The sequence below is a fragment of the Panthera tigris genome, chromosome C1 (assembly GCF_018350195.1).
Source record: "Panthera tigris isolate Pti1 chromosome C1, P.tigris_Pti1_mat1.1, whole genome shotgun sequence".
Classification (NCBI taxonomy): Eukaryota; Metazoa; Chordata; class Mammalia; order Carnivora; family Felidae; genus Panthera; species Panthera tigris.
This window is the reverse complement of record NC_056667.1, coordinates 211,233,263-211,261,133: the sequence shown is the minus strand read 5'-3', so window position 1 is coordinate 211,261,133 and position 27,871 is coordinate 211,233,263. Positions and strand designations below refer to the sequence as shown.

At 52.2% G+C, this 27,871-nt stretch overlaps 1 protein-coding gene and 2 long non-coding RNA genes across 5 annotated transcripts in view; 2 read left to right on the top strand and 1 right to left on the bottom strand.

Moving 5' to 3' along the window:
• Positions 1-329: 329 nt before the first annotated feature.
• Positions 330-27,871, top strand: part of GPR55 (G protein-coupled receptor 55) — a 43,126-nt gene continuing 15,584 nt past the window's right edge. The window contains exon 1 of the mRNA XM_042995607.1: positions 330-509. Within this exon, the coding sequence (XP_042851541.1) occupies positions 491-509 (19 nt within the window). The 5' untranslated portion in view covers positions 330-490. The remainder of the gene's footprint in view (positions 510-27,871) is intronic.
• LOC122241044 lies at positions 12,865-15,248 on the top strand. 2 transcript variants are annotated; one of them, XR_006220975.1, is made up of 4 exons: positions 12,865-13,455; positions 14,090-14,298; positions 14,901-14,993; positions 15,074-15,248. It is a non-coding gene; the product is annotated as an uncharacterized LOC122241044 (long non-coding RNA). The 2 variants fall into 2 exon arrangements; XR_006220976.1 differs by having other exon boundaries at positions 14,051-14,298.
• On the bottom strand, positions 18,485-21,103 carry LOC122241045. 2 transcript variants are annotated; one of them, XR_006220978.1, is made up of 3 exons: positions 20,993-21,103; positions 19,906-20,066; positions 18,485-18,691 (listed from the first exon to the last, which is right to left on the bottom strand). It is a non-coding gene; the product is annotated as an uncharacterized LOC122241045 (long non-coding RNA). The 2 variants fall into 2 exon arrangements; XR_006220977.1 differs by having other exon boundaries at positions 18,485-18,669.

Sequence of the window (27,871 nt, the reverse complement as noted above, 5' to 3'; positions counted from 1 at the left end):
GCTCAGTCGGTTAAGCAAGCATCAGAACCAGACTCAGAATGACAATGGTTTTGGAATTACCAGGTAGGGAATCTGAAATAACTGTGATTAATGTGTTAAGGGCTCTAAAGGGAGGGGGAGACAGCCCGAAAGAAAGCGGATTGAAAGCCTGGAGGCGTTGGAATGTCTCCTTGCCCCTCTCCCAGGGCAGATAAGGCTCTGGTAAAGCAGTTCGCCTGGATTCAGGCCTTTGTTAAGGAGAACAAGATGCTCTGCTCTTTCAAAACCGTTACATTCTCCCCAAGTGTGTTTGAAAATGGTTACTTTTCCCTCCCTGTGCTTGACAACTGGAGAAGTTTCCCTACTTTCACAGTGAGAGCCTGGTGGGGCTCCTGGAAGTAAATAAACCCCGGGAAAGTATTCCAGGGCCTTGTAACCTTCATGCTAGTCTGCACCCAGCCTCTAGCAATTCATCAGACTGCTTGAGGGTTCCTACGGATTGCCGGCTCCCATGGTGACTTCTGTTTCCGGTGAGTCTCGCTTCTCTGTATTCCCCCCCCCTCTCTCCGGATTTCGGGCTGGTGCTTCACCCTGTGACCTCATTTCTCCAATGCATCTAAGAAAAGCTGTTGATTTGCAGCCTGTTCACGGTTTTTTTTTCCTCTTGAGGTTGGAAGTAGTTGGCCTCCAAGCGCTCCACGTGTAAGAGTTGTCTTGCGGTGGCTTTTTGTTATTCCGAATTATACAGGTTTGCCCTGCAGATCCATCTTCCTACTAATTCTTCTTTGTTTCCTTTTTAAAGGCATTTCCCCCCTTCTGCTGAAGACTATAGGGAAACAGACATGGAGTACCAAGCGTAAGAAGCATGAGAAAGTTATAAAGGCCCAGAATCTTATAAACTGTCTCAGAGTAAGGACTTTGTGGTCTGTGATTCTGACTTCCCCTCTGGAAATTTGTCGAAGCCTCAGTAACTTCTTGTGTATCTGGCCTTAGGGAAGGTGGCCACTTCTCTTGCTCTGCTGACAGGGCATCTCTTAGCTTGGCTTTCTCAAAAAGTGTTTCTTGTGTGTTTCCTTGTCTCGCTGTCACCTTGTAAAGTTTGAGGCCCCAGGCTCAGTCTCTGTCCTTGAGAGCCATTTGCAGTCTTGCACAAAGCCAGGCTGTGATTCGGACTCTGGGAAAATGGACCGTCGGTTGAACTGCATTCTTTCCCCCAGTTGGTTTGGTGTAGAACGAATCACGTATGTCACTAAAAGGCCACTTACCAGCAGATAAGCCCAGGCATGTGTCCACGTGTTGATCCTCTGGGCCTGGCTCTAACAGGGACAGATGGCTCTGAAGAAGAGTTTTTCTGAATCTGTCAACTAGAAATTTGCCCAAACCATCGATGCGTGTTCATTGTAGAAAACTTGGGAAATACAGACAAGTATAAAGGGGAACATAAAAATGATCCATGATCCCACAGTCACTATTTTTAGTCCTTTGGCCTTTTTACTATGCATGGCTGATACTCAGGGGGAAAGGATGAGGAGTTCTCTAGGAATCAGCAAAAAAAATCAAGGACAGCTACTACCTGAATTGTTGTATCTATATACAAAAAAGGATAACACAGTGGCTTAGGAAAGTGGCTGGGCAGGAACACAGCCTTTTTGGTCAGTTGCGTCAGGGTTCCAGATCTCAGGTCTGTCACTTACTGGATGACCTTGGGCAAGCTGCCTCTCGGTGTTTCAGTGTCCTCTTCTGCAAAACGAGACTAACACCAGCTTAGACAGACAGCTTTGCAGTCTTCATCTGCAAAACGAGACTAACACCAGCTAGCCCCCGGGGGGTTGGAGTTAATTAAATGATCTCGGGTACCTAAAGTGCTTTGTCCAGTGCTGGGAGCAAAGTACTCGATAAGTGAATCTATTGGAGGGAAAGAAGCATGAGGAGAAGGACCTGGCAGCCGTGTACCGACATGGTGCCTGATCGTACTTCCAGCCGACGATTTCCTGCCGTTTTAAATGGGATGTATGGCAATTAGAGACCCAGGTTCCCAGGTTCCAGCGCGTCTTCACAGAGGAATGCCAGCTAATAAATAAAGGAGGAATAATAGAATTGGGTCATCACCATTCTGCAAAGACTCCCATAACGACAGATTCAGTCAACAGCATCAACCTTTGCCAAAGCCATTGAGCAAAGCACTGTTGGGTACGGGATGTTCACATGGCATGAAAGCATCTTTTGGCAGGTTACGTTTTGGTAACAGTGGAGAGTTCTGTCAGACCTCGCCTTAACTAGACGTGCAAAATGAGCTTCATAAATAACGGGACAGACTAACATTATGTGCCTCCTGATGTGATCTATTAGGAAAGGGCACAACCTCACCTCGGTAGCATCTTGCCCCAAAGAGTTAATATGAATTATATCATGAGGAAGCCACTGGGTAAACCGAGATTGAGGGATAGTCCACGAGACGCTTAAAGAATGTCAATGTCGTGAAAGACCAAAAGAGGTGGAGGGACAGCTCTCCGTGAAAACCCGTTAAACAGTGTGGGAACCTTGACTGGATGCCACGTGGTATTTTTTTTCCAAAAAGGATATAAATGACATTTAGGAGATGATTGGGGAAATTTGAATAAGGACTGACTATTAAATAATATTATTGTGTTCCTGCTATTATCGGGTGTGGTGATGGTATTTTGGTTGTATAACAGAAGGTCCTTCTTTTTGTAGAAGCAAGTCAAGCATTTAAGGGTGAAAGCGATCTTGTGTCTGCAATTTACTTCCAAAGTGTTCAGCAAAAAAAGGTGTGGGTATACACATATATGTGTATATATATAAAATTGGTGACACGTAACCAAGTATTTGTGTCTTTCAAGTTTTTTCCAAGTTTGATATTTACAAAAACTAAAAGTTCATAATAAAACCTAGCTTCCAGGTGAATGCTAGGACAAGACTTCCCACTGGCCTAGGCATCGGGCGTCCCTCCTAAGGAAAATTAGAGAGCATTTGGTGTAAACGCTGACGCATAATTTTTTCTGGTTGCATTTTCCTGTGTGTCTCCTTCTCCTTCTTCTTTTTAAAATGTTTATTTCATTTTTGAGAGATAGAGCACGAGCGGGGGAGGGACAGAGAGAGAGGGAGACACAGAGTCCGAAGCAGGCTCCAGGCTCTGAGCTGTCGGCACAGAGCCCGATGCGGGGCTTGAACTCATGAACCGTGAGATCATGACCTGAGCCAAAGTCGGACGTTCAACTGACCGAGCCTGGTGTTCTTTTCCTGTGTGTCTTCTTTATGAACATCTGGTCCATAAAAGGTGAAGTGTAATCATTCTCTACACTTGAATTGTGTTTGGTCTTGCTTTACAGTTCCAAGAAGATTTCCATTGAGCAAATGTTTCATAGGCCCCCAAGTAGTGATACTACTAATGTGTCGCTATATTTGGACACTGGGACTGTCTCAAACAGGCTCAGGAGAGGGTGCAGTGAGAAGAAGCCTGTGTTTATATTGTGGAAATTTCACAATTATGTGGGAAGAACAAGGCGTCTGTGTGACAGCCGCTTTCCTTCCCAAGAACATCGGATCCCCTGTCATACATGCCCCTAACAATGACTCAGACCTGTTGTCACATCAAGGAAACGCAGCAAGTAGGAAGTTAAGATCTTTTTACTGGGTGATGCCTGAAGAAATAACACATAACAGCTAGACGACTAGCCACGTAGGCTGGTTTGTATTGTCTTACACGATGTCGGTGGTGGATTCCAAATTATTCTTTTCTTTGCCCCTCAAAGCAGATGGAGATGATCATGTCACAGGAAGCATGACTGAGATGGAATGTCAGCTCTTGGTGACAGAGGAGATTACTGTCACGTAGTACATGGAGAAGGATAGTGGAGGGAGTTCAAAAGATGAATCTGTCCCTAACTGCAGCTGCATCAGGGACTGGCGTATTAGGTTCTTTTTGCTTGCCAATTCCAATTATTTGCTGACGACTGGTCCTGGAGGAGTAGGTTAAGAAGGACTCCTGGCCCAGGCAGGCAGAGTGCGGCAGCTGACTAGTGATGTTTGTGTTATGATTAAAAAATATATATTTATTTATTTATTTTGAGACACAGAGAAGGGGGCATGGGAGAGGGAGCTTGAGCAGGGGAGGGGCAGAGAGAGAGAGAGAGAGCGAGCGAGCGAGAGAGAGAGAGAGAGAGAATCCCAAGCAGGCTCCACACTCAACGTGGAGCCCGGCTCGGGGCTCAGTTCCACAACCATGAGATCGAGACCCGAGCTGATCAAGAGTCAGACACTTAACTGACTGAGCCACGCGGGTGCCCCTGTGTATGATTTTTGAAAGACTACCTTGGTTTGCGTGTCACGCTGGCCATCTTTGAGTTCCCAACACAGACTACATTGAATGCTTTTGAAACACTGAAGACTTCAAAAAAGCATTTATTAAAGTCATGGATCATAACAATATCTAATATTTGTGAAGCATTTGCAGTGGGCCGGGCAGTAACCTAAATGTTGTGCATGGATTAACTTAATCGATCCTCACCACGATTGATGAGGTAAACGCCATTCTGATGCTCGCGTTGCAACCAAGGAACTGAAGCCGGCTTCCTCAGGTCTTTGCTCACCTTGTCAGTAAGCTTTTTCTGGTTATTGTATTTCACATTTCAACCCCCATCATCTTCTCTGCTTTAGTTGTCTCCTTGGCACCTGCCACCCTCCTGACTTTGTATATATGTTAGTTAGTTATTGTCTGTCTTCTCTCCTTGGAATGTAAGCTCCTGGAGGGCTGGGATTTTTGTTGGTTGGATGATTTGGTTGGGTTTGCCTACTGCTATATTTCTAGCAAAATTTCTTCCTTTAAAAATATTTGTTTTAAGTTTATTCATTTATTTAGAGAGAAACAGAGGCAGTGTGAGTAGGGGAGGGGCAGAGAGAAAGGGGGAAAGAGAGAGAGAGAGAGGGAGGGAGGGAGAGAGAGAGAGAGACAGAGACAGAGAGAATCTCAAGCAGGCTCCACCCTGCCAGCACAGAACCCGATGCGGGGCTCTTACTCACGTCCTGTGAAATCATGACCTGAGCCAAAGCCAAAAGTTGGACGTTTAACTGACTGAGCCACCCAGGTGCCCCTCTGGCACCTTTTCTAAGTCACTGCCTGACACTTTATAGGTGCTCAATAAATCATTGTGGAATTAAAGAATGAAGCTTAGAGTAGTTAAATACCTTATCCCGAAGGTCATACAGCCACTTAGTGTGACAGGTGAGGGGGCAGGGGAGAATCTCATGGTTGGCTTTCTGTTGGGCAGTTGAAAAGAATACCAAATATGGCAAAGAGCCCCAGAGACCACAGAGAATATGAGGTTTACAGATTTTGAGAGGAAATTGGAGAGGAAGGGGCTGGTCTTCCAGCCAAAGAGGCTTCCGGACTGACAGAGCAGGAGCATCTTGGGTATGAGGCGCTAGGTTGTCCACACTGGGGGGGCTTCCACTGAAGAGAGGCGAGGCTGGAAATTGCAGCCTGCTGGGTTGGAGACAAAGGAGGCTTCCTGGGTGGGGACACCTGGGGCCATGTGGGTGCCCAGGCTGTTCACACTCACACCCCTCTCTCCGAGGATTTTGTTTTTTGTCTCAAGAACAAATAAATTGGGAGATGTTGACAGTGCACAGAAGCTACTAGGAGGCTTCTGCCAATGACATGGAAAGAAGGGAAATAAGACTGTTGTCCGAAAGCTAGGGGTTAAAATCAACAGATAATGGCGTCTAAGAGCCCTAAGCTAAGTTTCCTTTAGGAGACAGAATGGCTCCTGGGCCAGAACAAGGGCTTGGCTGTCATTGTGAGAACACTGAAAAAGGACAACTGTCACGGATGGGCCACTGGCAGCCCCATCTACCCTCTGTCGGGGGTGGGCTGGGGGAGACCAGGCCCATGGGTATGCGTAGCCCATCTGATGCCAGGGGAGGCTCTTGTGGATGCGATTGTCAGGCTGTGTAGCCATGGTTGGAAATAGTCAAATCACAGAACTTGCTCAGACGCCTTCTGGTTATGATTTCACTTCCTGGGGATCTCGGCTCAAGTGGAACAAGGCCTTCTCATCAGAAGGTCCTGCAGCCTTGGGAGCTGTGGTTCTCCGAATGAGCTTGGCTAATGTGAGCTCCATGAGGCCCACCCATCAGATCTCTGAGCCTCCAGGCCTGCAGGACCTCCCTTGGGAATCCCCCCAGGGCAGGTGGCTCCAGGAGACCTGGGAGACCTGGTCATGTGTAGATTCAAACTTACTCACCTCATGGTCTTTGATGAGGTCTACACGGGGCGTATGTGGCCTGGATGTTTCTTACCTCTACAGCGTCCCGGGTGATCCATCTTGCCTTCAATGCTCTCATTACAGTCCCAGGGACCCAAGATACACAGACTTTTACCAGGTTCTCTTCCCTGATAGCGTCTGGGAAGTTGTATCAGTTTTCTTTGGCTGCTGTAACAAATGACCACATATTCAGTGGCTTAAAACACCACAAATTCATCTTCTTACAGCTCTGTAGGTTAAGAGTCCGACATAGGTCACACTGGGTGAAAATCAAGAGGTTGGCAGAACTGCATTCCTTCTGGAGCTTTCTCCAGGGGAGAACCTATTTTCCTGGCTCTTGAGGCCAGGAAATGCTCTGAATTTCCTGAGAATTTCCAGAGAATGCTCTGTTCGTGGTCCTTGGCTCTTGGCCCCTCCATCCATCTTCAAAGCCAGCAACAAAGAGTTGGGTCCTTCTCACATTGTACCCCTTTGACTTTCTCTTCTCTCTCTCTTCCACTTTTAAGGACTCTTGTGGTTATATTTGGTCCACCTGGATAATACAGGCTACTCTCCCTATTTTTAGGGTCCGCTGATTAGCAACCTTAATTTCATCAGTGTCCTTGATTCCCCCTGCTGTGAAACATAACACATTCACAGGTTCTGGGAATTGGTATGCGGATATCTTTGTGGGGAGGGTGTTATCCTGCCCACCTCAGAAACCCTGAGGAATGCCCCATGGTCCACAAAATCTTCCTGGTTGCTGCTGGTCACTTCAGCTGGCGTCTCTCCTTCCTCACCTCTGGCCACCTCAGAACTAGCTTCTCTGGGGTGTCCATTCTCCTTGAGAACCCAAGGGTGGGTGCAGGCATCACCCCGATTCCCCAAGGCTCAGTTAAAACAGGATGAAAAGATCACCATAACAACTGGCACCGTGTCCTCTTAGCCAGGGAATCATCTTGACAACTGTGAGGGCAGAAGGTGGGACCTGAGGGTGGAGGTGTCAGCGTGACCCTGGGTCACAGCTCAGGGGCTCGAGATGGAGGGAGGGAGAGATAGAGATAGAGATAGAGATAGAGAGAGAGAGAGAGAGAGAGAGAGAGAGAAGGGTCAGGAAAGCAGTGGGGTGAGAGAAGCCTGCCAGAAAGAGGCTGGGGCCCATGTGGAAACCGGCCTGAGACTGTCCCCTAGGGACAGAGTGGCCGTGGCCATTTTAGCTGGGGAAATGCTGGACTGAGAAGCCAAAGTTTGTGTTTCTGGGACATGAATCCTCCCCATCTCTCTGTAGCCCCCAAACTTCAGAAATGCCCAGAACACTGATGACTGCCTGTGGGCGGGGAGTCTTGGCGGAACTTTGGGGAGAGGCTAACAAGCATGGTGGCCAGAGGGGTTCATGGAGGTGTCAGCCACCCCTGCCCTGGGAACTTGCAGAAAATCTGGGAAGGCTTTGGCCATCTGTAGTCCATGGAACAGAACATCCCACGGAGGGCTTTCCTTCCCCAGACCCTTGAGGTCCAGAAGAGCCAATCTCACCTAGAGCTCAAGGGATGGCTAGAATCCAGCTGACTTTGAGATCTCACAGCTGAAGCCAGGCTGTACCCTTCAGCCCTACATTTCTGAAGGTATGGGGATAACAGGAGGGCATGCCAGTGTGAAGAACTCTCAAGGTGGTCACCAGGTTTTCAGGCTCCCTGTGCCCAAGCTACCCTACATCAGGCTTCCCCCTCTCTGTAGCCTAACAGTCCCCTAGAGGACTCACCTTTGACCATGTGGTCTCTATCTGAAGTCCAGTAACCCCCTCTGTCCCCAGTGTAATCTTCTCAGGGCCCAACAAAAGGGAGAAACGTTCTTTCTAACTCTCCCTTCTTAGATTCCAGGCCACTCCAAACTACATCTAGTCCAAAATGGAACTGACAGATGTTTGTGTTCCTTGGGGTCAAAGAGTAGGTAGGCTATTTTTAAGGCTCTTGATACATGTTGCCAAATTGCCTTCAGAAATCACCTGAGAATGTCCTCCCTACAGTTCTGCCGGCACTAAGGACTGCCATTGAACAAATCTCTGCCAATTTGATATGAAAAAAAAAATCTCATTTTCATTTTCAGTCCTTTGCTTACATGCAAAGAAATATACACACTATCTCTTTTGAATGGGATGAGTAATAATGAAAAGCCTATTTCAAATGTCATTAAGTCTCTATTTAGATATGAGACAAAATTTCAATTCATATGAAGAAGGGAAGGTGCTGTTATCTGTACAACTTTTGTTTTGAGAGTTTGGGCTGGGGGAGGGAAAGGAGAAAAACAAGAGGAAAGCAAGGAAGAGGAATGAGAAGAGCAGAAGAAAAAAAAGTGGGAAGGAAGAGGTAAAAAGGCAAAACCTCAGAATTGACAAAAAAAGGGTTTTCTCTTTTTAAATGGAGTACAGAAAAGAGCAGGAAAAAAACTGTACAAATTTCTCTTTCCATGGGCTTCTTCAAATAAATTGTAAGCAGTGCAATGAGCTAAAAGAAAAAAAAAAAAAGAAAGAAAGAAAGAAGAAAGAAGCCCTGGAGACGTCAAGTCCAGCACGAGCTCTGTGACTGTGCTCTTATCCTTCACAATGGAGCACGGCTGGCTGGCTTACGTCCCAGGTACAGCCGACTCAGGTTCAAGGTTGGCTGCTTCTGCACACCTCACAATTTCCATCTCCCTGCGTGGTTGTTTCCCACTGCCGGTGTCAATGCTTTCACTTTGCCATTTTCCATTCACAGTCATAAAACCGTAAAGACGCGCCTCCGTGAAATAGTCCCGTGACGGGCAAAACCACGGTGGTACAGACCAAGAGGGGCAGGTGCACTACCAGCTGTTGGACGCCACGCGGGTGCTCCAGGCCGTAGTCCAAAACCCAGATTTGTCTCTGGATTGGGTGTTGGAAAGGGGTGGAGGGCGTGGGTCTGTGTTGCGGACAAGGGTGATAGGGGTGTTGAAAAGTTGAGTCTACCAAAATCAAACATGGTGAAGTTGAAAGCAGATTAGGTCAACCACGGTTAAGCATCATTAATCTACGATGATTCTCATTTACTTTCTGGGGCTCATTCACGTATGTGATGGAGGGGTTTAGTTTGGAAGCACGTCTCAACCCTGGTAGAGTCCTAAAATGACCACACTGAGCTCCCACCTGGCGTGGTGCTGACTGGCCCAGGACGTCCCCGAGGGTCTAACGGGCCAGTCCTGTTTGCTTGTGTCTCTGCCAGAGCAGAAACTCTGCCCGGGCTATAGCCGGGCCCGGGTGTGGTTTGCTGCAGGACCTCACCCTGCCTCCGCGGGACCCTGTGCCCAGCTGCCACCACAGTCAACTCCTATGAACCTTCTTTCATGGATTTCTTCTCTTTGCCCGCTCCCACTGACCTCGTGACATCTCAGCCCAGTACTTTAGGATGCCTGTCTTCTGTGAAGGACACTTTTTTAGTTTATTAAAGTTTATTTATTGAGAGAGAGGGAGGGGGGAGAGAATGCGTGGAGGAGGGCCAGAGAGAGAGGGAGACAGAGAATCGCAAGCAGGTTCCATGCTGCCAGCAGCCGAGCCCGCTGTGGGGCTCAAACCCACAAACCATGAGATCATGACCTGAGCTGAAGTCAGACGCTTAACCGACCGAGCCACCCAGGCGCCCCAAGGACCCTTTTTAATGCAACCATCATGTGCCAGCATCATAGGAAACGAAGTTGAAAGTCACTTTAATATCATCTACCACTCAATCCATACTCAGATATCCACCCCCCCTCCCGCCCCCAGCCTCCTGGAAACCTGCTGCGTCCTCAGGCAGCTGCCTCCCTGACCTCCCTGACACTCGCTCCCGCTCTGTGTCTCTCAAATCCCAGCCACGCAACCCCACCTCCCCCTAACGCGGGGCTTTCCTGACCCCCCGCCCTCCACCGTGTTTCTGCACAGATCCCCTGAGCCCCCGGCTCTACAGTGTTCTTTGTGCTTTGTTGGTGACCAGGATCGGCTAGCACGGAGAAGAGCCCGGGGCCCAGGGCAGCAGGCACCGTCCGTCCTTCCCTTGGAGGCCGGGGGAGGAAGGAAGCGGTGCGGGCTCCCGCAGCATGGTGAGAACGTAGGCCCCGTTTGGCAGAGGAGGATATGGGGGCATCTTATCTGTTCAGGTATCTGCCTTCTTCACCAGGCAGCGCCTGCGGTTGGGACGGAGCCTTAATTCAGCACCGCACTGCGTCGGCAGGGCCTAGTGGGGCACCTGTTGCCCGCAGGGCCTCTAGAAGGATTTCTGGCATGAGCGTGGGCCGGGGGGCCCTCTGTGGCGACGCTGAGCCAGTGGCCTGTGCCTGAGGGGTCGTGATGAGTGAGCCCGATGTAAATTTGTGACAGAGCATTCGGTTATATTCTTCTCGCTCCCAAGAAAGTGTCTGCACCTCCTGGCTGACATCATTCGGTGCTGAGTCATTCTCGGGGCTCCCACTCACGCCGGCATCCTCGCTCTCGCCCTGAGGAGGAGCCCTCGTGCTGTGGCACAGTCATCTCGGCTGTGGGCTGTGGATGTTTCCCTCTGAACTAACCGCAGTGGTTACTGGAACCATGTCCCCTCCAGTCCCCTCCGCGAGTTTTCTTCCCTTCATCTCTAAACTTGGGGGGTTTCCCCGGGGATTCGAGTCACGCTCATGAGGCCGGCACACCTCCCAGTCCCCAGACTCAGGTGTGATGGGACCACAGGCGCCTTCAGTTTTTCCAGGATCTAACTTCTGTTCTGAGGACCCCGGGCTTGGTTAAGTCAGGATTTCTCCTCTTTCCCCAGGATTGCATGAGCGCGGGGGTGAGGCTGTGTAGGGAGTGCGGGGCCGGTCAGACTCCAGTCCTTGAGACTTCTCGGATCCATGCTGAGTGACATCCATAGAGGTGGCCTGGGCCATCAGCTCCCACAGGCTGTGTTAACCCGTCCCCATTCCTCCCAGCTTGGATGCTCAGCGGCTTCCTGCCCCTTCACAAGCTCAGGGTTCAGCTATGGCCCCTGACGAAGAACCCCAGAGCTGACTGGATGAGGCACCTCATGGTTTTCCACCCATCTTTGGGTGCACAGAGGTCAGACAGGTGCTCCCATGCCGGGCTGGGCCGCTGGGGTCCCTGGGAGGCTTGACACGCCGCCCCGGTCTCTACCTGGGCAGGGGGAGCATCCCCACCGTCCTCGCTTTCAGATCCCCACACTCCACTTGGGGCTCGGTCAAACCAACCCCCCGGGGCTCTGCTCCCTTTGTGGGCACAGAAGAGGCAGGCACGGGGCTCCCTTTCAACGACCTGCCAGCATCTCGGGGTGTTTGCAAGGGAGCCATTACCGTGAGGCAAGTGAGGCCAGGAGGGGCGTGGAGGTCAGCAAAGAGCAGGCAAAAGAACGACAGTGGCCTCGGGGACTTGACAACTGTTGGACAGAAGCTCTGTGCCCTGTGGGGCCAGAGTGGCCATGACCCAGGGGTGGCCCGATGGGGTTCAGGATTCCTCGGGCATTTGCTAGGGGACAATGAAGGATCTAGAGGAGAGACTTGAGGGTCAGCTGCTCTTGGGAGGTGAGTCCACTAGTCCCCCCCCCCCCAACCCCCAAACAAGGTTTCCTAGTCCTGGTTGTTAAGCTCACAGAAGTTCTAGGAAAAACCATAAAGTCACATGTGGGACGGATGTTGATTCACCCCTTTCCACATGAGGTTTGCCCCATCCGGTGTCCAATCTTAGGTAACTTTCATCACTGCCCTGGGCAGCCTTATCCAGGTCGTTCCTGGAACCCCAGTAGCCCAGGGATGTTGCTATGTGAGTGACAAATGATGAAGGTGTCATAGCGGAGAGGTTTCTTGCCTGACTCTTCTCACTTGTCCTTACTACTGGGCCTGGGGGAGGAAGGCAGGCAGAACAGGGCTGGCCTGGGGCACCCCATGCCGGGCTCACCACGTCCCAGCCCAGAGCCCGAGGAGGACTCAGCTCTCCAGGCTCTTGCTTCTTGACTCCATCATTACCTCTGTTGTCTTGACCCCCAGCTCCCTGGGCTGGGGATGCCCAGAGACAAACATGGGACCCCTGTCCATTCCAGAAAATTCCTGAGTTCAGACATCTCAGTTCCTGAGTCCACCCAAGCTCAGAGACTGGCTGAGCCTCTTGATTCCCCCGTGGAGGGACTCCTGGGGGAGGGAGAATGTGCACAGGAAGGTGGGGCCATGCCAGAGCACCAGCTAGGTAGGTCTCAGCAATGTCCCTGGAGGGAACCAGCCAGGATGCTGTGCCCCCCAGGCCCCTGGATGGGGCCTAACCTGGGCTGGCTTAGGTTGTAGAGAGGCTTTGCCCTGGGACAAACACACCTATTTCCAGCCCAAGCGCTGCCTCTGAAGGCCTCCGTCAGGGCCTCGGTTTCCTCATCTCTGCAATGGGCACAGCTGTGCTGCAGGCAATTCTCTCTCAAGAATTGTCCGCCTCTGAGGTCACAAGGACAAATCCTAAAGCAACACAGGCCGATGGACCTTAGATTCCAGAACCCTGGGGTCAGGCTCTCACCTGCTCCCTGGCAGCAATGAAGAAAAAGCAGCCCTACTATTACCCTACCCCCCGGCACTCCCCCTTCCCCTGCCCCTTCCCTTGCCCCTTCCCCCCTACCTGCTGCCCTCCAGCCCTGCCTCCTGCAGGCCCCCACTCTGAGCCCTTGGCCCCACCCTCCTCCTGCTGGCCCACCTTGCCTGGCCAAGCTCCTGCCTCTCACCAGCTGACCCCCTCCTCACCTGGACGCCCACAAGGCCCACTGTCTCCACATGCTCCCTGGAGTCCCCTGCTGCCCCTGCTGCCCCTGCCCTGCCAGCCCCCCTTCCCCACCCTACCTCCCCTTTTTCTGCCTGGACTCCCTCTCTGCTCTTCACTCTTCCTTTGCCCTGGACCCCCCTTCTGGCCCTTGTCTGGCCTCCAGCCACCTGGGCAGACTGCTCAGCCGCCCCTACTCCCCTCCCACCCAGTCACCTCCTCCCACCATCTCCCCACCCTCGGGCCACCCTGCAAACTGTCCCAGGGACCTGGCCCTCCTGCCAGTGGGCACCTGGACCTCTCGGGGCTCCGTGAGTGGGGCACCTGCTGGGCACAGGGAGCAGCACAGGCCTGGCAGGTGTGGGGCAGCCTCGAGGGCCCTCCGGAGCTCCAGGAAGCCCCCATCTCCAGAGTGAGCTCTCAGCCACGTGGGGGTCTGGCCTGGGTCACCGGGTAGGTGCCCCTCCTCGGGATCGGTCCATAGGCCAAGGAAGAGGTGACAAACAGCTTCGTGTCCACACTCGAGCCCCTCCAGGCTCTCAGAGTTACCACTGGGAGGGGGTGGCTGGGCTCAGTGGACTCAGGGGATCTTTCCCTGCAGGGCCGTTCCCTGCCCTGGGGCCAAGCGGGCTGGCCTCCCTCATTCAGAAGGGGCAACGGTGCCCTGTGCCTGGTACACACCCCGTTCTCCAAGCCAGCCTCCCCAGGAGACAGCGACCAGGGCTCCCTATGACAGAGGGAGGCTGTGGCAGCGGGGGGAGGGGTGTATGGTGCTGAGTGCTGGGTTGGGACCCTTCACTGAGCAAAGCACCCTGCTCACTGAGGGTCCTGGCACCTCAGAGGGCAGCTGCTTAGCTTTGTGGTTGTAACCGGCCATCAGTGTCCTGCTGTGTCAGGACTGTGCTCCTGCAGCCTCCCTGGGCCGGCTGTAGGCTCCTGGGTGTTGTGGGAGAGAATCCCAGCTGGAGGTGAAGGCTGTCTTCAGGGGCTTCTCTGAGCCTCCCGGGCCTCCTGGCCTCCATGCTCTGCTCAACTCCCTTCCCTGCAGACCCCAGTACAGCCAGAGCCATTCCTGTTTTCCACCCAGGACAGAAGCAAGAACAGGCTAGACCAGCCAGAAATGGGGGCATCCGTGTTTGTACTCTCCTGTCTGCCCCGCTGGGCCACACAGCCTGAACTGTGCAACAGGAACTGTGCAATGTCCTCTCCTGTAAGAAAACCAATGACCCAGCTCCTTGGAGCCACGGGGAAGGACTCCCGTCACCTAGAGCACCCCAGCCTCCTGCCGGCGACAATGTAAGCGCTGGGTTCTCAGAGGCTCAGCCGGGCCCCAGGGCCAAAAAGGGCTCATTGTTAGCTGGTCCATCGCTGTCCATCTTGCAAGCTTGTTCTCTTAGGACAAGCTTCCAAGGTGCACGCTGCTTCCTAGCCCAGGTGGGGAGATGGGAATCACATAGCTGACTTTCCTTCCCAAGGGCTATTTGGAGGTAACGTTTGATGAGCTCTTAAGAAAGGCCAGGCTCTCCTGCTTTAACTGGGAGTTGTTTACGGAGACCTGGAAGAAAGGCAGCTGGAATCAACGTTCTTATGAACAAACGGTTGGACGTTGAGGCCTTATTGCCTCTCACCCAAAATGATGTCCTTCACGGCTCAAGAGGAGCAAAAAGAAACAAGGTCATGAGACTTCATGGAGAGCTTATGGCTGCCCCAGTGCCTTGATGGTGCCTGGGTACAAGGGCCCAAAGCCTCCTCCTGCTAGGGATTCTGTAGAGTTTCATAGTTTCCGGAACTGGGAGGACCAAGTCAAAAGAGTACCTGCAATCTTCACTTACTCTCCTCCTGATTCCAGTATCCCCAGCACCAACCAGTTAAAGTACCCCAGCCTTTCTTTCCTTCAGATGAGACGCCCTCAGGAACGAGCAAATGTTTTTCAATGTGATATGAAATATTTGTTAAGACCATTTCCTCGAGAAACGGGGCCAAAGGCCAAGGTATGCAGGGCTGGCTCAACCATTTTTCGGTCATCTGGTTACAGAAGGAGGACTCTGATCATACTTCTTATGTATTTTAGGAGTAGTAAACAGCATTACATGGTCTTTTGTAAAGAAAACCGATCCTGTCTGAAGCCCAGCCTGACAGCTGCCCTTCGAGAGGAAGCTCGGACAGTCCTTGCCTGGCTAGCTTTTTATGTGAGGTTTTACCTGAGCACCACCCCCCCCATTCCTAATATGAGAACAACTAACCAAATTTTAAAGGATTCAGACATCTTGCTCTCCTGGATAAATTCTCTGTCTTATTTGGTGATTTCATCAGCAGCTACACTGTGTAGTTTATAGATTTTGAGAGATTAGCATTCATATTCTCCTGGATGAGGACTCTTGCCACGTGATTTTTTTTTTTTTTTAACAAGCCAGGGCAAGACTTTTCAGTGGGTTACAGTTTTACCCAGAATCCACACACAAACGATTACAAATTGTTACATACTATGTTTTTATTTAGTGTTTCCAATATATGTCATATTTTTCAATATATATCAACCTAGAATCTGGGTCACCTTATCCAAGGAAACCAACTGAAAACTTGTTAAGTTTGTGTTTAATTTGTTAACATGTGTTTTACAATTTATTTTTTTATATTTAAAGTTTTTAAAAATGTTTATTTATTTTAGAGAGAGACAGAGTGCGAGCTGGGGAGGGGCAGAGAGAGAGAGGGAGACACAGAATCCGAAGCAGGCTCCAGGCTCCGAGCTGTTAGCACAGAGCCCGACATGGGGCTCGAAACCACAAACTGTGAGATCATGACCTGAGCTGAAGTCGAACACTTAACTGAGCCACCCAGACGCCCCTGTTTTACAATTTCTTAATAAGCTTGGGAGACCTGAGATCTGGCTCAAGTTTAGACCAAAGAGTTATATAGGAAGAATCATCATAAATATTACTTACCACTTAGTCTCCAGGCAAACCACCTAATCAGCCTATGGTAACTTGGGTGCTAAAGAAGATTCCGGTAATTCATTTTTGTGTTATGACAAGCTTTGACCAATTTATCTTTAGGGATCATGCTGGACTCAAAGTTTTTATAGACAATTGATTTCTATAAGCTGAAACCTACTTCTTGATGCTTTCCTTGCTGCTCCGAGTGAGTAGGACCACGAAAGGCATCGCTGTCAGTAAGATGTTCTTGATTTCCCCTCCCGAGATTTAGTACTGGCCCCTCCTCACCTCGAGGCTCCTTCATGTGTTGACTAGCCCTTCGCCTTGACCTTCCTTTGCCTTTTGTGACTTGCCTTCTACCTCTGACCAGCTCCTTTCTGTCTTCCCGGGTCCAATCCGTCCGCCAATCCTTTTACTAGTTCTCTTCCCCAGAGTTAGCTCCTAGATTATTTTCTTACACTCTGAATTCTTTTCTACAACCCTGCAAGCTTTGTCCACTGTCCTCACCCTGATGACTCCTTCTTCTATATCTCCATGGAGAGTGGGTGGCATCTTTGGATACCCCAAATCCTTGGGTCCAAAATGGAACCACTTTCTCCCCAGTCTAATCCTGGAACCCAATGCTGCCTCTCCTTTTGAATTCCCCTGTGACCCATCCAGGCCCAGCGTCAGAAACCTCAGAGTCACCGTGGACTCCACAAACAACCTCCTTGCTCTCACCTAGTTCATTTTGGTCCCCTGGTCTCCTAACCATTACTGGAATCCACATTTCCTTCCACCTGTCCTTCACCCTCAGTTCAGGGACCATCTCCTCCAAGAAGACTTAGAGTATAAAGCAAGTTTTATTCAACTGTGTATCTCCAGTGCCACGCATAAATGCTTTAATGCTTTATCAGTGAACCGGAAACATCATACTTAAAGTTGGATCTTTCTGAAATGGCAAATTGGCAGAAGTGTGTCCCCCAGCGTCAAACTCAAGAAACAGGACTCATTCTGCTTCTACAAAGAAGATATCTTTAAACACTTGGGATGGTGACTTTATTCTCTGTGGGTGGCTGGATTTAATGTTTATTTGCCCATTTTACAGAAGTGTAGGGAAAGACTATTTCCTCTTCTCGCTTGCATTTTCTCTCCTGTGTGTTTCCCATTAAATTGTCAACTGCTTGTTTATTTGCATAGTTGTCATCATAGTAAAAAATTCCATCCAAGTGTATTTCCTTCAAGTTATGGTATAGCTTATGTATTATTCCATTTAGCTACAAATCGAACACATTTCATTTCATGCAAGGTACACCATAATTAACCAAATGTTCACTATTGTAAGCACTGTGATTTTCATTTCTCATATGTAATTCTCCATAGGATTCATTCTTCAGTTGTTTGTTTTTATTGGGTTTGGGACTCTTTGAAAACCAAATGACTTTTGGAATGAAGGCTGAAGGAATATTTTCAAATTTTTCAACTGCGTCCTGAGGTAGCTGGGAGGTCTGGGGACTTCTCCTTGCTTGGCCCTGCCATGAGTAATTGGATTATGCCACACGGTGGAAAAGTGACTATGTCAGTGTCACTGGCTCAGGCCAAATTTGCAAGTCCCCTGGCTCTGTCCTCTCTGGGGGTCTGCTGAACGATCTGTGTCACCTCTTCTCCCGCTAAGGGCCCTGGGCATGGGGTGCTTGGGATGCCGGGACTGCCGATGGGGGACGGACAGGTGGCCACGAGTCAGCTGTGCAATGATGGAGCTGCATAGGATCTAAGGGGGTTTCAGGGTGTGCTTCCCTGGGAGTGCTAGGTCTGTGTGTGTGTGCATATGCGTACTTTTTCTGACTTCAGATCTCCTTACACATTTGTGTGATGTGTGTGAGGGTGATTTGGTGCGATGTGATAAATACATGTACAGTAAAGCGTTGGATTGCGAATAACTTGTTCTGCGAGTGTTCCACAAGACGAGCAAACATTTATAATACATCTTAACTTGATGAACAAGCCACGTCTTGTGATACAAGTAGTATGGGGTGCCAAATGTTGCATGATCACAACCGAGCCAACGGTTCTCTCTCTCTCTCTCTCTGAGGGATTGTGGGTGATCATCTCCCATACTAGGATGCTCTGTCTCAGGCTGTGGTGTTTGGCAGAAATCAGTGATTTTCAGAATGTTGGAAGGTGCCCGCAACTGGGACTAGTGTATTTTTTGTCACTTCAAAGCACCTCTGGACAGTCCTTTGCTTTTCCAGACAAGAGTGAGCTTAGGAATACTTTGCTTCATTCTAGGTCAGGCTGCCTGCAGAGAGAGACCCTTTCCTCCGCTACCTGATTGCCAGTTACATTAAATACATGACAAGAGTTTATTAATACTGTACCGTAGTCAACATCCGTTGATACGATGGCCCCCATGCAGAGAAAGATTCCATCGAGCCGATAACGGTGCTTCTATTAGTGATAGCGAAAGTCGTCCTACACAGCAACTCTCCTCTCATCTCCCTCACAACCAGCCACAGAGGCTTTCACAGCTAAGGGCAGGTTGGTTTGTTTATTCTTCTTTGTATCTTCTTTATTATTTTGTATTATATTACAGCATTGCGATCACTTTTCTATGAATATTTTTGGGGTGTGGAACGAATCATACGAATCATCTGCGTTTCCATGATTTCTTCTGGGGAAATTCGCTTTGATGTACAGGTGCTTTGGATCACAAGCGTGTTTCCGGCACGAAGGATGCTCGAGAACCAGGGTCTCACTGTATTTGAATACGAGTGTGTCTGTGGGAGAATGAGCGCGCACGCGTGTGTGTGTGTGTGTGTGTGTGTGTGTGTGTGCGTGCGCGTCCTTGGAGGTGTGTGTGTGAGGTGGGGGTGGTCCCTGTGCCTCTGTACATGTATGTTCGGGTGAGTCTGTGCGCGTTTCTAGGTTTGGGTGTATCTCTGGGTGTATACGTGTGTGGGAGGGTACGTGCCCCTGTGCGTGTGTGTCTAGGGGTGGGCGTGCATGATTCTGGCTGTAAGCCCGTGAAGATCTGAGGGAAGACCACCACACGTAGCACAGTGATTCTGGACTCGGGGACTGAACTAATTGGGCAAAGCCCCCTTGATGGCAAGGTGGGATGCTGCCCGTTTGAGGCTCCCTAAGAGCCATGAAGAAGGAAAGACTTCCTGACGGAGAAAATAGTGAGCAGACCCATGGAGTCCCATCATCCTTTGCTGCCCGGGCCCCTCATCCGCACAGGAGGCCCGGCTGGGGCTGCGGGAGGCCGCCGCCCGGGGACCACACACCCTCCTTTCCACAGGGCTGCCTCGTGTAACCTGAAGCCCCTTCTCTGATAGGTTCCAGACCTTCCCACATGCTGACAGCCAAATGCAGCCCAGGTGACTCACAGCCCCTTTGTCTCGCTGTGGTGCGGGGAGACTTTTCTTGGAAATGTGTTTCACTGCGGTGTTGAAGCCGGGGTGCCTGCCAGCCCTCTGTGAGGGCAAGGGGAAAAGTACTCGCTCCACCCCCAAGTGTGTGCTCTCAGACCCCGGAGACGCTGCAGTGAAGGCTGCTGTGTGTGCTCACTTGTCTGCGTGGAGAAAAGGAGGGGCCCGTGTGCATTCTGGAAGCCAAAGAGGGTCAGGGCATGCTGGGCACAGTCAGCTAGAAGCAGAGACCCCGGGGCCAAAACCCCAACAGGACAATGTCCTTCCCTGGGGGTGAGGTAGGGCGAGAAACTCACAGAATGAAAAGAGGGCCGGTCCCCAAAGCTTCCTCGCTGACCCGTGGTGGCCTGCTCATCCGTGTTTGTCAGGGGCTGTCCTGGAGATCCAGTATCCCAGGGGTCCCCACAGCCTCGGGCACCCGGGATAGTTGGTCACGCCAACCCCATCCCAGGTAGCACTGGGGTCTCCCGAGAGGAAGCTGCCTCTTGCCCAGGAAGTATCCTCACTGAGTGCATTGTGTGGGGCCCAAGGGTTGGGGCACGTCTGGGGATTTTGCTCACCATGCTCAGATTGGTCAAGTCTGGGTTTTCCTGCTGCTTCTGGCCTGTGTCCAGCTTCCCTGGCACCAGGAACTTGGGGTTGGGGCTTTCAGTGGGAGATTCAGGCTGGTAACAGCTGTCAGTCGCCTCAGTTTGGTTTCCACACCTACCTCCCCAAGGTCCTGGGGCAGAAAAAGTCAATGGAGCTGGGGCGGGGAGGGGGTTGCTGCTGAGAGAGGGGTTCGGAACCCAAGCATTGATTTTGACATTGTTGCACTTCTTTTGGTGAGAGAAGTGTGAGAGGTCCTGCCCCTTTTGCAGACTGAGGTTTTGTGATTCTAGAGCCAGGGCTGGGGTAGAAGCCACCAAGTTCTGTCATCTGAGGAGGAAGGCCATCAATCAGCCTTTTGGGTAAAAAGGTTCAGAGGAGAAACAGCCAGGGCAGTGAAGGGTCCCCCCGGACAGGCAGCACAAGTGCCCAGGCCCATGCCCTGTGAAGGCAAATGAGCTGTTAGCGGTGAAAGGGAGTTTATCAGGTGGGTGAGGAAAGTGTCTGACCCCAGGTGGCAATCTGGTCAGGCAAGGGGGTGGGGGCAGGATGGGGTGACCAGAGTCCCCTCTGGTATGGCGGGAGGCTTTAAGGTGGCTGTAGACATGACCTCAGAAACGAAAGCCAGGGACTTCTGAGGCCAAGCTTGGCTAGGGAAGGCCTGGCAGTCCTTGGTCGAAGTACCCAGACATCCCTTCCTGACTCCTCCCTGTAAGCATCCATGCCCTAATGTCATGCAGCAAGGCCTCCCCCCTCCCCTCGCTGCCACAGCCTCCCTCTGCCATAGGGAGCCCTGGTCGCTGTCTCCTGGGGAGGCTGGCTTGGAGAACGGGGTGTGTACCAGGCACAGGGCACCGTTGCCCCTTCTGAATGGGAGGCCAGCCCGCTTGGCCCCAGGGCAGGGAATGGCCCTGCAGGGAAAGATCCCCTGAGTCCTCTGAGCCCAGCCACCCCCTCCCAGTGGTAACTCTGAGAGCCTGGAGGGGCTCGAGTGTGGACACGAAGCTGTTTGTCACCTCTTCCTTGGCCTATGGACCGATCCCGAGGAGGGGCACCTACCCGGTGACCCAGGCCAGACCCCCACGTGGCTGAGAGCTCACTCTGGAGATGGGGGCTTCCTGGAGCTCCGGAGGGCCCTCGAGGCTGCCCCACACCTGCCAGGCCTGTGCTGCTCCCTGTGTCTAGCAGGTGCCCCACTCACGGAGCCAAGAGGTCCAGGTGCCCACTGGCAGGAGGGCCAGGTCCCTGGGACAGTTTGCAGGGTGGCCTGAGGGTGGGGAGATGGTGGGAGGAGGTGACTGGGTGGGAGGGGAGTAGGGGCGGCTGAGCAGTCTGCCCAGGTGGCTGGAGGCCAGACAAGGGCCAGAAGGGGGGTCCAGGGCAAAGGAAGAGTGAAGAGCAGAGAGGGAGTCCAGGCAGAAAAAGGGGAGGTAGGGTGGGGAAGGGGGGCTGGCAGGGCAGGGGCAGCAGGGGCAGCAGGGGACTCCAGGGAGCATGTGGGGACAGTGGGCCCTGTGGGCGTCCAGGTGAGGAGGGGGCCAGCTGGTGAGAGGCAAGAGCTTGGCCAGGCAAGGTGGGCCAGCAGGAGGAGGGCTGAGCCAAGGGCTCAGAGTGGGGGCCTGCAGGAGGCAGGGCTGGAGGGCAGCAGGTAGGGGGGAAGAGGCAAGGGAAGGGGCAGGGGAAGGGGGAGTGCCAGGGGGTAGGGTAATAGTAAGGCTGCTTTTTCTTCATTGCTGCCAGGGAGCAGGTGAGAACCTGACCCCAGGGTTCTGGAATCTAAGGTCCATCGGCCTGTGTTGCTTTAGGATTTGTCCTTGTGACCTCAGAGGCGGACAGTTCTTGAGAGAGAATTGCCTGCAGCACAGCTGTGCCCATTGCAGAGATGAGGAAACCGAGGCCCTGACGGAGGCCTTCAGAGGCAGCGCTTGGGCTGGAAATAGGTGTGTTTTTGTCAAGGACCCAGAAAGAGGTGGGGTCTGGGAATGGAGTGAACAATCCTGGATCAGGCTGGAGGGCCGGACTCAGTAAGAGAGCCAGGCTGCAGACACATCCGGGCAGCTGGAAGATGCTAGACCTTCGGCCGCCCGGGGAGACTGTCCTCGTCTTACCATCTTCTTAAGTTGGACTCTGAGGGAGTGGTTTAGGCGAGGCCTCGGGACCTCATCATACTCGTGTTCATTCACACTCATTCATCACGTCCTCTTCTCGTAGAAGACGTGTGGGTCCAATTATTGTAACGAATCCTGAAAACTTTCCTCTTCCATAATAGCTTTCTCTTCATGTAACATTATATGGCTTCTATGATGGAGTTTAACGTGCTTTCACAGAATTCTCCATGGTTTTAAAATTATTTAATGCATAAATTAAGACTTCTGGTCACCTTAGAATGAGGATCCACCCAGTTCATGGAGAATTTTCTACCTTCAAAATCAACAAGGAGAGGATGAATTTTTGTTCTTGTGACATCTGCTGACCTTTTCTGTGCCCTGCGGCCACCTCTCAGAAACCGCAGTGACAGCTTGAGGGAGTAGAGTCCCCTGAGGAGACAGGTGGGATGGGCTGCAGGTGGGGGTGAGTTCCTCTAAGCTGCAGAAGCACCTTGAGGTTGTTGGTTGGGTGCAGACAGCACTGGTTTGAGGACAAAGAGCCTGAGGTTCATGCCTGACTCGCCAGATTTTCTCTGTGAAGCTGGAGGCCAAGGTGTCGTGGATGTGGGGAGCTGGGGGAGCTTGGCACAAGGGCTGACCTTCGGCCAAGAAGGGTTGCTGGAGCCCTAAGACCGCCATTTCCAGCCTCAGCTCTGCTCTGTGCTCTTGGGGCACGTGTAGACTCGTGACTCGGCCTTGCTGCACCTCAGTTTCCCCACCTGTAAATGAGGCTAGTGATAGTCTACACCTCATGGGTGGTTTGGAGAACGTACTGAGTTTATTTATAAAGTGCATCGCTCACTGACCCTTAGGACTCCCGATATAAATGGTGGAGGGTTGTGTCTCTGTCATTAATGAAGTCTCCTTGCAGGGCTGGGGTGATAGCGGTGGTGGGACGGGCAGGTATTTGATGACAATGAGTAAGCAGAAGTGGAAGACTCCATGTGGGGGGCAAGAGGCGCTCGGGACAAAGGGCTTTCGCCTGAGAGTGAGAGTGTTTCCTTCACCCCAGGGAGGTGGGGAGTGCTGGGACCCCCGTAACTCTGACCTGCCGGGCATTAGGTAATGGAGAAGTTTTTAATCCTCCAACCTAGGCTAAAAAAAAAAAAAAAAAAAAATTCAGAGACTTCCAGGAAGGAAATGAATACCATACTTACTCTAACTGTGGAGGAGTGAAGATACACACATTATCGAAGTGCCCAAGACAGTTTACGGGAACAAAAGAAAATACTGTTAACACCCAAATCGACAATTTCCATGCAGCAAAACAAATATAAAAATGTGTGCCCATAGGGAGGGGTCGGGAGGGGTGGTGTGGGGAGAAAACACGTCACAAAAAATAAGACAGACATTTAATAGCTGAAGTGTGAAAGGAAATATTAAACTCCGATTGACACGTGGGCTAAGGACTTAAGTATACTTTATGCAAAAGGAAACATGAAGAGGGGCACCTGGGTGGCTCAGTCGGTTGAGCGTCCGACTTCGACTCGGGTCATGATCCCGCAGTCCGTGAGTCAGTGCCCCGCATGGAGCTCTGTGCTGACAGCTCAGAGCCTGGAACCTGCTTTGGATTGTCTGTCTGTCTCTGTCTGCCCCTCCTCTGCGTGCACTCTCTCTCTCTCAAAAATAAATAATAAAACATTTTTAAAAATTAAAAAAAAAAAGGAAACATGAAAAGAAAACGATTTCAAAAGGATCCACCCTTTCCAACCCCCCACGTGTCTCTAGGAAACATACAAATGCAACACAATAGCTGCGGCTTCTGGCAGGTGACAGGTACAGAGAAGCCGGGGGGAGGCTATAGGCCAGAAGCCCCCAGGGCCCAGGCAGGAGTGGCAGGGCGCCCCGATTGCCAGGTGGGAGCAGAGGAAAGGCCTGGAAAGTCCTGCACCCCCACAGGACACTGGGGAGCCTGAATTAGAAGCTCTTGTGTTAACCTGGGGGCATCCACTTCAAGTCCTGAGATGTTCCGAGGCTCCCTAGAAGTGCTGGCCTCTCGTGTATAAACCACAGAACCTCTCCTCCCCTGAGTGCAACCAGAGGGGAGGCTTTGGGTGTCCGTCTTTCCATGGTCTTTACAACCTTCCCAGTGAAGGGCCCTCTCTGCCTGATGTGGAATTTCGGCCTCTGGCTTGAAGACAGCCTTTGCTCAGGGGGACTTGGGCCCCCCCCCCCAATTCGGGCCATAAGTGGCTACAGGCAGGACGATGCAGGGAGCAGGGAGCTCTGAAAGAATTACGAGAGCCGTGGCAGAAACGGAAGGAAAGCCCACACCCAGTTGTCCAGAACTTCAGGCCTGCAACCTCAATGCTACATTTCCAGTGAGAACCGGAGGGGGCGTGTGGGAGGGGAAGGGGTGAGTTCTAAAGGGTTGCTGCCCCCTTGTGTGTTTTACTCCACCCTGCCTCGACATTGTGAGTTGTGACCTTGAAGCTGCCAGCCACCCGGTGCCCACTTCCAAGGAGGCCGAACATTTTCCGTCTGTATGGGTGGCTATGACGGTCCAGCTGTCTTTTCAAGCAACTAGGGGGGTGGGGCAGCGTGGGGGCGGCCCTTGGAGACTCGGTTCAGACCCCAGGAAAGGGCCTCATTTCTGCTCCAGTGGAGTCGTACAGGCTAAATGCATAGGACGAGCTTGGGGACAGAACTGTGGCAGAGCCTGAAATTTTGGATCAGAGAGTGGGAGGGCACAGAGGGGCTGGACCCATCCCCCTCTTCCTGCCTTTTGGTCCTCAGTTTCTCCTGCCCTCCCTTCTTTGCTGAGGCACCCTCATTTCTGGGACCCCTCCCCCCACCCCGCCCACCGCCTTCAGTGTTTTATGTTGTTCTTTTCCCCCGGAGACCATTGAGGCTGACACAATGGCAGTGGGGGCTGGGGGTGGGTCTCAGCAGCCTCAAGCCCCGCACCCCACTTGTCACGCCAGCTCCTGAAAACAGTTTTTGAGAGAGGTGCTACTGTCTGTCTTGATCACCAGTGCCCGGTGCAGAGTCATGATCAACGGATCCTTGTTGGCTAGATGAATGTATGAGTGCAATTTCCAGAAGTTAGGCCAAGAGCCAAGCTGACGTAGTAGCTACGTGAGGTTGTGGCTACTTGAACCTGGGGCTGCCTGAGGCTCTCACTGGAACCAGGCTGCCTCAGATGACGGCGACCCCCTTCCCCTCCCAACTCCTTTCCTGTTACTGCTGTTGCCCTCACCCCACCCTGGCCCTGCCACCCGAGTGGGTCTGTCCTGTGTCCAGTCCCTGAACTGCCCATCGCACCGTAGCTGGATTTGGGTGGCTGTTGGAAGAAAGGCACTATACTATAAAGCCTGATGGGATGGTTTCCTGTCCACCGAATTTGTTCCCCGGTTCCTCTGAGCACCCCTGCCTTTATCCTGTCTGGCCAGCACCCCTCCAGTCTCGGCTCCGGCTAGCCCCCCATGTCCCCAGGCTTCAGCTGCACAGAGACTCCTGGCCTCACCCAAGATGTCAATTTCCTTCCTCCTTTTGTCTGCACTTAGGCTATTCTCTGTGCTTCTGGCATCTTCTGTCCCTACTTTGTCCCCCGTCCCTGGTCCCTGAGAAACTCCCCCAGGTGGGATTGGGGGGCATCCTGATGGTTCTGGCCCAGCTCTTACACTCTGTGATGCCCCCAGTGGGCAAGTCTTCGTCTCTGGAAGAGACGCTCCATGAGTACAGGGAAAACTTCAGTCGCTGAAGGAGGAAATTTAAGCAGCATCAGGAGAGGGTGTGGTGAGTCCCTAGGTGCTGAGGAGCCGCCCTTTGCCAAACCCAGAGTGGCTCTTTCCTCACCCTACAAGCAAGTGACTCTGGAGCTCAGATGCTACCGCAGGACACTGGAAAGGTTGGAGGTCTGAGCCCCCTACTCTGGGCTTCCCAGCTGGTGGGCAGGCAGGACCTCCCACCTCTGCCCCCACACCAGGCTCCCAAAGCTTCTGATTTGTTCGGGAAGGTGAGAGGGTGGGCAGGGTGGCTGCTTCTGGGAGGTTTAAGGAATCTTCTGAGAAAAAAGTCTTCATATTTGTGACTACCCAGGCCTGGGGCGGGGGCAGGGGGAGGAGAAGACCTAGATGGAGGGACCAGAGTCATGGGTGGGGCCTTGGGCAAGTCACTGCCTGGCTTACCCCTGAGGAGAGTCTCTCTGGCCCAAACAGGCTCCTGCCTCGGGCGGGGTCCCCCATCACGCTCCTGATGAAGGTCATTAGCAAAACTCTTCAAAAAAGGGTGGGAGACGGGGCGCCTGGGTGGCTCAGTCAGTTAAGCGTCCATCTTTGGCTCAGGATGACTTCAGCTCAGGTTGTGATCTCAGGGTTCGTGAGTTCAAGCCCCTCGAGCCCCACGAGCCCCGCGTCGGGCTCTGTGCTGACAGCTCAGAGCCTGGAGCCTCCTTCAGATTCTGTGTTTCCCTGTCTCTCTGCCCCTACCCCTCTCGTTCTCTCTCCCTCTCTCAAAAATAAACACACATTGGGGTGCCTGGGTGGCTCAGTCAGTTGAGCGTCGGACTTTGGCTCAGGTCATGATCTCACCGCTTGTGAGTTCGAGCCCCGTGTCATGCTCTGTGCTGACAGCTCGGAGCCTGAAGCCTGCTTCGGATTCTGGGTCTTCCTCTCTCTCTGCCCCTCCCTTGCTCTGTCTCTCTCTCTCTCTCTCTCTCTCTCAAGAATAAATAAAACATTAAAAAAATTTAAAAAAATAAACACACATTAAAAAATTAAAAAGAAAAGTAAGGGTGGGAGATGATTTGTATGCAGCACAGCTTACGTCATACACAGTTTTTTGTGTTAAAAGAGGGAGAAAACGAGAACATATATGTACATATGTTGGTATAGAAGCTCTGGAAGAAGCTGTCATCAGGGGTACCCTGAAGGGTGGGCGGGCACTGGATTTGGGGGCCCAGTGGTTGGGCAGAGACATCTTACCGTATGTGTTTACGTGTGTATTTGGATCATGTGCACGTACTCAAAATTCTAAATCAAAAGCAACAGCAATAAAACAGAAATAGTAATTACAAAAGAGAGGATAGCCAGGGGGCGAGGCTCCCTTTGAGGAGGGGCTGAGTGGAGAGTCACCCGCCGTGGGCCCCCGCGTGCTGACCCCTTCCCAGGGCTCCCGACGCCACAGGCCCTGGACACCTGCATGGCTCCTCCCTGTCCTTCCCGGGGACGCTTCCAGCCTCCAAAGCTGCGCCCACGACGCCCAGGCCTGGCCGACTCATGGGGGCTTACATCGGGCCAGGGGCCTACGGGGGCCTTGCTGTCTTCACTCCCAGGCCAGCTTGCGGCCCGGGTCAGGGAGTGAACTTGGTTCTGCCCATAGCACAAGCACGGGCAGGATCAGAGTCATATGGCTCTGTGAACCTCTTCTCCCAGGGATGGGGACCCCATGCTCTGGAGGGCCAGGCGACCTCCCCACGGTCACACACAGCTGTTGTTTCTACAGAGATGGCCCCATGCTGGGATGAATTACCCAGAATGGGGAGTTTCTATTCCTGTAGACACCCGAAAGTCACAGCGTGCCCGGCCTATAAAAATAGCCCGTGCTTTGGTCTCTAACGGGATCTCCTGGTCCCTCCCCGGCACCGAAGCTGAATCCGTCAGGGTGTTTCGGCCCAGACTCTCTTGAGCAGCTGCCATCTCTGAGGGGGTCCCTGCTGAGAGCCACCCAGGGTCCATGAGTGAGTCTCAGCTCCCCAGCCCTGCATGTGGGAGGCGCGGGGAAAATCTCTGCCTGAAGGGCCCTCGGGGACTGTGTGGCCCAAGGCCGAACCATGTTGCGGTGGAAGCCC